The sequence below is a fragment of the Bombus pyrosoma genome, linkage group LG7 (assembly GCF_014825855.1).
Source record: "Bombus pyrosoma isolate SC7728 linkage group LG7, ASM1482585v1, whole genome shotgun sequence".
Lineage (NCBI taxonomy): Eukaryota > Metazoa > Arthropoda > Insecta > Hymenoptera > Apidae > Bombus > Bombus pyrosoma.
In genome coordinates, this window is record NC_057776.1 from 5,861,231 (window position 1) to 5,871,778 (window position 10,548).

The window sequence follows — 10,548 nt, forward strand, 5'->3', positions numbered from 1 at the left end:
ATGATACGTTTCAAGAACGAAACAATTTGAATAGGAGTAACACTTCTAGTAACAAGCTACGGTTCTATACTATATTTCTCATTAATTTCGTTAGCACGTGTTAGCATAGCTTTTAAAAATCAATTTTCTCTTGTTACCGTACACATCGTTCTATACATCGTTGTGTCGAATAATAAGGAAATGACAATGACATATGGTTATTTAGAGTATTTAATAACGATGGTAAATTTTCTCGTAAATTGTATCTCGTAAATTATGTCCGGATACCTTCGAGACGCGATATATCTTGTGTCCTTCCTTCAACATCGCTGCAATTTTCTTCGAATTTTCATGTTTTTCAATATTCGAAGAAATTCTATAATATTCAAATATTCTTCTTTCACGTCTCGTGATATTTTGCTGGCTCGTTCAACTGAAAATATACTTTCCCGTTTATACTATAATCAAATTATATTATAATATTACATATCAGGTTATGATATATATATATATTATATATTACAATAATATAATAAAAATCGCGTTGAAATTTGATTTTCTTCAGCGTCTCTGTGGTAGTACAATACCATCGTTCCTCAATGTTATCTACACGAACGAAGATCCTCCGACGTTTAACAGGACCAACAAGTTCACCAAAGGTTTTCAAAATTTGATCGACGCTTACGGCGTGGCATCGTATCGCGAAGCTAATCCAGCTCTTTATACGATTATCACTTTCCCTTTCCTATTTAGCATCATGTTCGGCGATTGTGGACACGGTAAATAAACGTTTTACGTCTCGACACTGACTACGGTCAAGAGTGATACACGGTGTCTTAATAAAACAATGATACAGTTGACAGTTGGTAGATGGCGTGATTGTACGTAAAGAAATAAGTCGAAGATACAGGTTGTCTTACATGATGATCGTGCATGAGAAAATAAGCCGAAAATATGCAATAAATTGTTTTCATTTAAGGGGCTTCGTTTTCGAGAAAATCGACTTTGAATTTCCACCGAGTACACACGCATTTGACTCTGTCGTGGTGGGATCTCGATGCGAACCATTGTTTGCTTCATCCGTTTATGTAGAAACGTACGTACTAAATCAGAGGTTTATTTCTAAAAGAAAACTATTAAAAGCGAGAATCATTTTGGCGTTCGAAGAACTGGAAGACTGGAAAATACGTTTTGGGAAGCGTGCACGAAAATTGAATTCTCAGACCATTTCAAGTGCCAGCGTTTTCAACAACTTTTGCACTGATAAAGCAGATTTTAAGAATTACTAAATAAACCTACGGCGTATGGTTTGTATCGTATTAAATGAAAAGCGTAGAAGATATAGAGCTTTCTCGTTTAACGCGTCGTTTTTCGGGAATATCATGGCAAATCGCGAAGAAAAAGAAGATCGTGACTCGACGTATCTGCTCGCTCGATATTATCGTCCAAATGTTATTTCCTTGCAAACGAAGCGTTACACGTACATCGATCGAACGTTTTTCTCTATCTTCGGCTTATTTTTACGTACGTGGCAGGATTGATCGAAACGATTGCTTCGACTCGAACGACTTCAAATCTGACCATTCTATTGATTTTATTTCTATGTAAATCCAGTTTGCGCGGTGAGCGTAGCTTGAACGTGGAGCTTTCGCTTGAACGTCGAACGTAAGTTCGATCGCGCGCACCTTCTACGTTGCACGTTTCTAATCAGATTCGAAATTGAAATAAAGATGAACATTGTAAAAAGTAGGAAATTTTAAACTGGTTTTATATAGTCACGAAACGCACCGTGTATTTCTTATAACGTACAAATGTACGTATGTAGATAGGAATATGAAAAGCGACGACCTTTTCCTTTTTCTTCTTTTTTTTTAGGTTTAATTTTGAGCCTGTTCGCTGTATATATGATCGCATCGGAGAAGAAGTTTATGGCGCAAAAGTCAGCGTCCGAAATTTGGAATATATTTTTCGCCGGACGTTATATTATCCTTCTTATGGGTTTGTTTTCCATTTACACTGGCATCATCTACAATGACGTGTTCTCAAAGTCATTTAACATATTCGGGTCTAGTTGGCACATATCGTACGAAGATGCAATCGAGGAAGATGATGTGATTGAGTTGAATCCAGCTACCAGTAATTACGCGCAAGTGCCTTATCCATTGGGTATGGATCCTGTTTGGGTATTAGCCGAGAACAAGATAATATTTTTGAATTCGTACAAAATGAAGCTGTCGATAATCTTCGGTGTCGTGCACATGATCTTCGGCGTGTTCATGAGTATCCCTAATATTATGTAAGTTGATACAGCGATGGTTCCGGTTACGATTTCGATTTCAACGTATCATCGCTTTTTATTTATTTTTCTTTCCTTTTTTCTTTTTTTTTTCGTTCAAGCGAGTCTTCTTTATATCTTTTATTTAGCGTATTTACCTATAAGTACGGAAATATCTAACGAACACAGAGATAGTTAAAGAAGAACAAAAGAAATAATTCGATCGATCGCTACATCGAGTTGGAAATCATTTCTTTCGAAGATTTTATCGTAGCTCTTAAAAAAGGAAGCTTCTATTTACGATAGTCGGAAATTATTTCAAATCAATATCTACGTACGTATATTTGCAGTAATGTAGGGCACACTGATGAGGATACGAAACGATCATTTTGCTTTTTAGCTTATGAAAAGTCTCGGAATAGTTCAAAAGAACCGATGGAAAATGAATAACTTTAACAGGGAATTTTATGTGAAACGCGCTGCATATATACATGCACGTGTATATACGTGTACACATATGTATAAGTATCAAAATGCTATGCACTTCGTAAAAGCAAAAGTCGTAAAAGTAACTCGGAGAACTGGAAATCTCGAAATCGGATAGCAATTGGACCAGTGTTATTTCAAAGGAAAATAGGTTGTGAAATTTTAATTAGTTTGTCCAATTGCTTTCCTAATAATCACGCACATTCATGTACTACGATAGATAGGTACAGGTTTCTGTTTTTCACTTCCACAAAAAGTGTCAGCCTTTCGCTTTTCCTTACTTTAATGAATCTATAAAAGAGCCACGTTTAAATAACATTTTCTATCTTTTTCTTTTTTTTTTTTTGTTACTTACACGTACGAGTATATTCGTCAAATATTCTGGTAAAGTTTGGAGAAGACAGAAACGAAACCATGTAGATATTACACATAGCTGAAAATAGAGGTGGTCCATACATGCTAGATATTGTTCCTTAATCTGTATTTATAGGTATATATATAGACATAGGGTGTTTCGATTATCTTGGATTAAAATCGCTTAACATACGGTGATCACAAACATATTAGGAAACATTTTGAAATTTCATTGAAAATCATGGATGATTCGAATTGGTCGATATACGCGCCAAAGAGTATAATCAAATAATCAAACTTTTTTTTTATAAAATACATAACAGGTTTGCTGGATGTATAAAGGAAACATTACCACTAAATATCGTTTATATTACTTTTTACTAAAATTTTGAGTCTTTATAGTAAATGGTAATTGTTTATTTCCAGCTTGATTTTATACATGACGAGTATATACGTCAATCGCATCGAGATGAAGTCTTGGATTGACCCGTGTATACGCGTTGAACGCACTGGACTGGTTCTTCGATAACTGGTTCAAAAGTATCGTAAAGTATAAAAAACGTAGGACAAGTATGTCAAGTAGCGGCGGATTCTTACCGGTTTGTTATATCCTGAACGCGTCGCGTCGTGTCGGCGGATCTCCGAAAAGAAACTCGTAATAATACGCATGTACCTTGTGTCGTATCGTCGCCAACCCGCTGTGAGATGTAGAACTTGGGACTATAGTAGCAAGTATCACGGCACACCCCCATCGCGGTCTGTCCGGTGTCGCGACGCCGCGTAGCATCGTGACAGCCATCTGCCATTGACCTGTCCTTCTCCCGGGCTGCGGCCAACCAAATCCAAATCCGACACAAACGTGACACGAACAGGCGTTTTGTCAGAAATTAGATATCTAGCTAGAAGAAACTATAGCTATGCGGTATGTATACGTAGGAAAAGATTATCCCGGATATCGAGCTTGACGATCGTTTTGTATTTCAAGGTCATTGAAATCGACCATCTTCGATTAACAATAGTCCTATCTACGTATGTTAAGCAATGCAAGATGAACGAATCAGCCTGTGTAATAAATTTTACATAGAAACGAAATTTTACAGTATTTTTGTACATTATACGCTATGGTAATTAGTAAGTAATTTTCACGTTCATGAATTACCTTATTAATTACATGTGTTTCTACGTTTCCCCAACAGGCATTTCAAGAGATACTCGAGCTTTTTCCTAGAATTCTTGCCACAGTTACTTTTCCTTGTTTTATTATTTTTCTATCTGGTAGTTTTGATGTTCGTTAAATGGATTTTATATAATCCGGCTGCAACAGGTAACGTATTATACCGTATCATACTTGTTATCGTTGCTATCTGATTTTCCATTCAATCGTGAAATTAATCAGATTCTGCTATGTATCTTCTTTTCTTTTACAGATCATAGATACAGTCCTTCATGCGCACCATCGGTTTTGATTACGTTTATTAATATGATACTGCAGGGTCACTCTACCGTGCCACTTGGTTGTTCAGAGTTCATGTTTCCGGGTCAGTCTATTCTTCAGAACGTTTGCGTGATACTCGCTTTGTTATGTGTGCCTGTGATGCTTCTTGGCAAGCCTCTTTACTTCTTATTCCAGAAGAAGAGACGAGAAGGGAGAATTTTGGTAAGCAAATATAGTTCTCGTACGATTATCTCCGTTACAATGATCATGTATCGACACGTTGGAATTACCTACGGTCAATCGGCAGAACGAATCGGCTTTTTTACCTTCCATCGTTTCCTCAGAAACTGGATCGACGAATTAACCAGTTAACTGCGGAATTTAGTTTTAGAAATCTCTCACGGAGCTGAGTCGACAAGCGACGACGAGTATACTCGTCAAACGCTGCGAGATAAAGCTTTCGTTCGACGAGTATACTCGTCAAACGCTGCGAGATAAAGCTTTTGTCCGACGAGTATACTCGTCAAACACTGCGAGATAAAGCTTTCGTTCGACGTGTATACTCGTCAAACGCTGTTGACTGGTTAAGGAGAAAGAACGCGAATCGAATCGAATTACAGCGTAATAAGTGACTCGGTTAACCGTTTTTACATTAGCTGCTGGATTAAATGGATATTTATGAAGTGCTATATCGAAATCGCTTTGTATAAAAGCTGCCAATATTTTTCAACCTTGTGCATACATCCGTATGCTTGTACTCATACATATATATATACATACGTGTACTTTTCTTATGAATAATTCGGTAAAAAAGTAATGATAAAGATAAATAAATGGTATCTTTAAGACTTCACAATTTTCACTCGTTTTGTATAAACTTTTCACCTGCGATCGCTTTTCAATTTCAGAGCAATGGAACTCCATCTCAAGACATCGAATTGCAAACCGAAGGTTTACAAAATAATGCGGCTGTTAGTCAAGCCACCGATGCTCACGAATCGGAATCATTCGGTGAAGTGATGATACACCAGGTTATTCATACTATAGAATATGTTCTCTCAACGATATCTCACACTGCCTCTTATCTACGTTTATGGGCTTTGTCGTTGGCCCATGGACAACTTTCCGAAGTGTTGTGGAATATGGTGTTACGCAAAGGTTTGGGTGCTACCGAGGATAACTACGTACAAAGCGTTGTATTGTTTGTGGTATTCGCTGCATGGGCCTCTTTCACCGTCGCCATCCTTGTGATGATGGAAGGATTATCGGCTTTCCTTCATACCCTTCGGCTTCATTGGTACGTAGGAAACAATGAATCGATAACCGTTGATTAATGTTCCTAAGTATTCCGGTTTCTTAGCCGATCTCTGTCTAACAACGATACGCGAGTTATAGTAGTAGAATGTATAGAAAGACGAAAAAATAACGATGGAAAGCAATATCTGTATCGTCATCTTACTAACCTCGAAACGCGATTCATCCTTTGTCTTTTCATCCATTTTAGTCGTTTTGAATAACTATTGCTTGAATTAATCGGAATAGGAACTAATTGGTAGTAGGAGCCAGAGGAATGGGGGTCAGGCAACTGCAACTCTGCTAGCTGAGTTGCATTGAAGTTGAATGATTTTAACCAGCTAGCTGTTTTCCACGAATATCGCCACTTGTATCTTCCTTTCTCATTCTTTTGAGCAACGTAAATGTCTCGAACAGATATAATATATTTTCTCAATCATTCGTGCACTTACGGTAGAAAAATTTTACGAATGTACCGCGCGTCCTAGTGAAATCTCAGAATGTTTTGTACAAGCATTACGTGTATGCAGGACGATAATACCAATAATAATAATAATAGTAATAATTTTCTTTTTTCAGGGTAGAGTTTATGAGCAAATTCTACGATGGCCAGGGTTATCCCTTTCAGCCATTCTGTTTCAAAACTATCTTAGATGCGGAAGAATCCGAAGACTAATATCGGACCACTGCTGTGATCTTCGGCAATAACAATTATAATTAGACATACATATCCATCGTGTTAAACGGAAAGACTTGTTTTTATTTTATGTATATAACCAATTCAGCAGTATCGAATGAAATACAGCGGAAAGATATGTCTGTTTTAGGAAATTTCTATTAGTATGTTTGAGAGCATTCTCAAATTAACCGATTGATCGCGATTTAAACGATACATCAATCGTCGTAAGAACAACGTTTAATCCAAGATAGATAGCCCGTATCGTTTCCTATTTAATCATAAACGAATTGAACAACAGTATTGCGACATGTCTAACGTCATTTACCATTTACCGATTCTTTTTGAAAGTTTGCATCGTGTATCGAACGTACGTATATACCTAAATATATAGTATATAATACGTATATAGTATATATGTACCATGTAGGTACTCGGTGTACGTTGGAAAACCAATTTCGAGAAACGTATTTCGATGATAAGATAAATTATGCTGTAAATTCTGATAGAACGAAACCTAAAGAGATAACGGAAGAATTCCAATGGATCGGTAGGTACCGATTAATAAAACGCAAAAATTAATTGAATTAAATTGGTGGAATTTTTTTGAAAATTCCGCTAAAGAGAGGAATATCTATATCGTGCTTTCTCTTTGTAAATTCTCTAAACAGTCTAATAACATCGAACGCGTAAATTCGTCGCTAGAAACTGAAGACAATCGTTGGATGAAACAGATTTCTTACGTCGAGTAACATGTAATTTCATTCGTGTTTTTGTTAGATCACAGCACGTTAAGTATTAGCTGTTACGTTTCGTATACGATCCATCTATACTTGTATAATTAAGAAATAATTTATTTGTCTTATTTCTTCGTAAATATGTATCCTTCGTGAAAAATTGAGAATACCTGTACTTGTACGTAGTAGGTGCCGCGACGTTCTTTAAATAATTTTTACAGCATTCTACTAAATAGGACATATACGGTGGCGAAAGTTTATCGATCGACCTTATTCACGAATCTATCAATCAGTCCCAGTATTTAAAAAAAAGAGAAATATATCGTCAAGTTTTCCTACTAAAAATATCTTTTCTATTTTCTTATTAACGCGACAGAAAGTAGTCGAAGAAAATCGTAGACGAGATAAAGAGGGTAATTTTTCTAAATTCTACACCAAGGTAATAATACACGGTTATTCGGAAGAGAAATTTGTCTTGGATCAACTAAGCGCATATCGTTGATCGGTAAATCGGTATACGTCTCGTTCATTCCATTGTTCATTTTCAAAATATGACGAAACGGTAGAAGTATCGCGTAACGTAATACAATATCCAGCATACTATCTATATTCGCATAATATTATTATGCTAGGAGTATATATAAGTGGAGAGAAAAGTTGAAATCTGAGAAGGATGGCGGGAATGTACATTCTATGTTACTAGAGTACAAATTGTTGAGAGTGATTGCGAGAAGTATTGACCCTGCAACTAATAAGAAATGCCGATCGTTAGAGATACATCCAATATATTGTAGGTATTAATATCCAATGTATCCAATATAACGTGGAAAAAGAAGAAAAAAAACGATGCAAATATATATTTTACCAATATTACGATCTTACATTCATTTCGTTCCTGCGCATTCTCTTTTATTTTCCTGCGCGCGAAGCAAATGCTACTCGTATTTCTTTATCGTAGCTCGCGTGTAGCCACTTTTCACGAATGTATTACGCGTGTCGCACGAAATATATGGAAATTTTGTCTGAAAACTAGGAATGTAATTTTGTCAGAAGATGCAAGCTTACTATTAACTTTCGCAGAGATGGCAAATATTTAAACAGTCGATTACTCATCATAATAATATTCATCTATGTGTTTGCTGTCGATATCTATTTTGTAATTTCTACACACGATATTCATGGGTTCTTCAATTTTTCACTTTTTGCCCATATAATCGAGATAGTCGTCTGTAAATAGTTTGATTCTATCGCAGTCCCGCAGGTTTTTATATCTCGAACTTGTTTCAGCACAATGTGAAATGTGTATAACTATTCTTCCTATATTTTTTCTTTCTATAAGATACTTGCTCCGTGTGCAACACCGTCTAGGCATCAGGCGTTTAAATTTAAATACTATCGATAAATAAACGCAGCTTCCACCATCATAGATAGTTAGGCGTACAATTTAGAAAACGTATTTTTCATCGATGTAAAAATTCCCAGTTCCTGCATCGTACGATAATTGATATTATAATTGACCTATTGATAATTGACCTATACTTGACGCCAAACGCTTAGATTTGGACCGATTAAACGATTTCTTTTTACAAAACTAGCATTTTATTATTATTACTTGCAATTAACTCTAGTTCTTCAATTATGATCATTGAAATATCAATTTGCGTAAGTATCGGCGGTCTAGTGGTCGATTAATTGAATTTTCTCGAAGAAAGAAATAGCAACTTTCGTATATTTACCACTACAGTGGCACACACTTTAATCGTATGGATTTTAATTAAAGAAATTCAAAAACTCGATGTTTGTAACGACGGGGTATCATTTTCATTTGCGTGTCAGTTTAAGGACTTTTCAGCAACTTCACTTCTAATTTAGACGCGCTTTCGATAGGGGTTAAGAAAAATATTCAAAGAAATGTCACTCTTGCCGATTGTTACTTCCAAAATTATTAATTTCGTTAAACTATGTAATACTTCCTTTTAGCAACTTGTTTCGATAAAACCAATCGAACCATTCGCTGTTAACTTGAAACTGTACACGACGATTCTGTTAACAAAAGGAAATACAGAAAGTTGAAATTACAAAATTGTATTGAATACATTTGTATTACGTGTTTAATATTTTCGGGCGTTTCGTTATTTCGAAAATTCCACAATTCCGGAAAGAAATTGATATCGCGAGCCCTTATAACAGATAGAAGCGACGAGTACTAATGTTCCAGTTAAAGAATAGTTTTAACAATTTCAAGAGAAAATAGGTAAATTTTGTGCGTAAACCGTCGCGTATTAAAAATAATCTCGTCTTCGTATTTTATTAATTCGAGTTATTTAAACAAGTTTTTACGAGTTATTTTTTATTACATTAGCACGTAATGTACACTCGGTTTTGGTAGTAAATTGCTCGAGAATCTCAGATACGCGACAGTTTAGTTATTTGTTACGTAAAAAAGTAAGACGGTAACGTTTTTGTATCGAAAAAAAGATAATAGGTAGATATAAGAAGATTGTAGGAAGAATACGTGGAATTTTCGACTTTTTTTACATTAAATTTAGTACGTTGTTTGGTTTAAAAATGTAGTGCCTTGTCGTCGATCAATCTCGTATTACCAAAGCTTTCATATTTGGTTTTGGTGCTATGTATTCAAATATTCAAATACCGAAGATATCGGAGTATCGCTTGCCTCGCCAATGAACACATTTGGTTTGTAGACAATTTGCTCGACTTACGAATTATTAGCAAAAGATGTAAAGTCTTCGATTAAGTCGTGTTAAAATCCTCTTGTTTAGTCGTATAGAGGGTAACATAGAAATCAGACAAAATGCAAACAACGAAACTGTACCCCCTACTTATCATGTTTTTCTCCTTCCCAATTAAATCTCTTTCCTTTTTCTTACAAATTGATATGTGGGAAAGGAACGTGCCGTTAAATGCGACATTAAAAATTGAAACGTGATATTCGGTATTTGTATTTTGTTCTTTACACGTTCTAACGTTTCTATCGACTGTGCCGTTCGATGCACCTAGATATAATCGTTTTAACTATGCAAAATATACAAATCTTGGACGTTTAAAAAATTCTATTACTACGTATACTTTCCGATGTTTAAAGCTAAGTTTCAAAGATTGTCGTCTACTTTATACGTACTACGTATGTATTTCGATTCGACGAATAGCTTAAAATTCGTAACATCGATAAAAGCCACTGATTTGATGAGAAGGTCCTAGAAACGTTCAGTCTTGCCAGTTCAAGTTTGTTAACGGAGGCGCAACAGATACCTAGGTGTATAATATTTTTAATATACATGTTAAACGTTTA

The 10,548-nt window shown here is 35.6% G+C and overlaps 1 protein-coding gene across 4 annotated transcripts in view; it reads left to right on the plus strand.

The window, feature by feature from the left end:
* Window positions 1–8,105, plus strand: part of LOC122569667 (V-type proton ATPase 116 kDa subunit a1) — a 52,772-nt gene extending 44,667 nt beyond the window's left edge. For all 4 annotated transcript variants that reach the window (XM_043731058.1, XM_043731059.1, XM_043731057.1 and 1 more), the window contains exons 9-14: window positions 545–758; window positions 1,855–2,275; window positions 4,291–4,418; window positions 4,522–4,751; window positions 5,438–5,826; window positions 6,402–8,105. In XM_043731058.1, the coding sequence (XP_043586993.1) occupies window positions 545–758; window positions 1,855–2,275; window positions 4,291–4,418; window positions 4,522–4,751; window positions 5,438–5,826; window positions 6,402–6,498 (1,479 nt within the window). In that variant the 3' untranslated portion in view covers window positions 6,499–8,105. The remainder of the gene's footprint in view (window positions 1–544; window positions 759–1,854; window positions 2,276–4,290; window positions 4,419–4,521; window positions 4,752–5,437; window positions 5,827–6,401) is intronic.
* The last annotated feature ends 2,443 nt before the right edge of the window (window positions 8,106–10,548 follow it).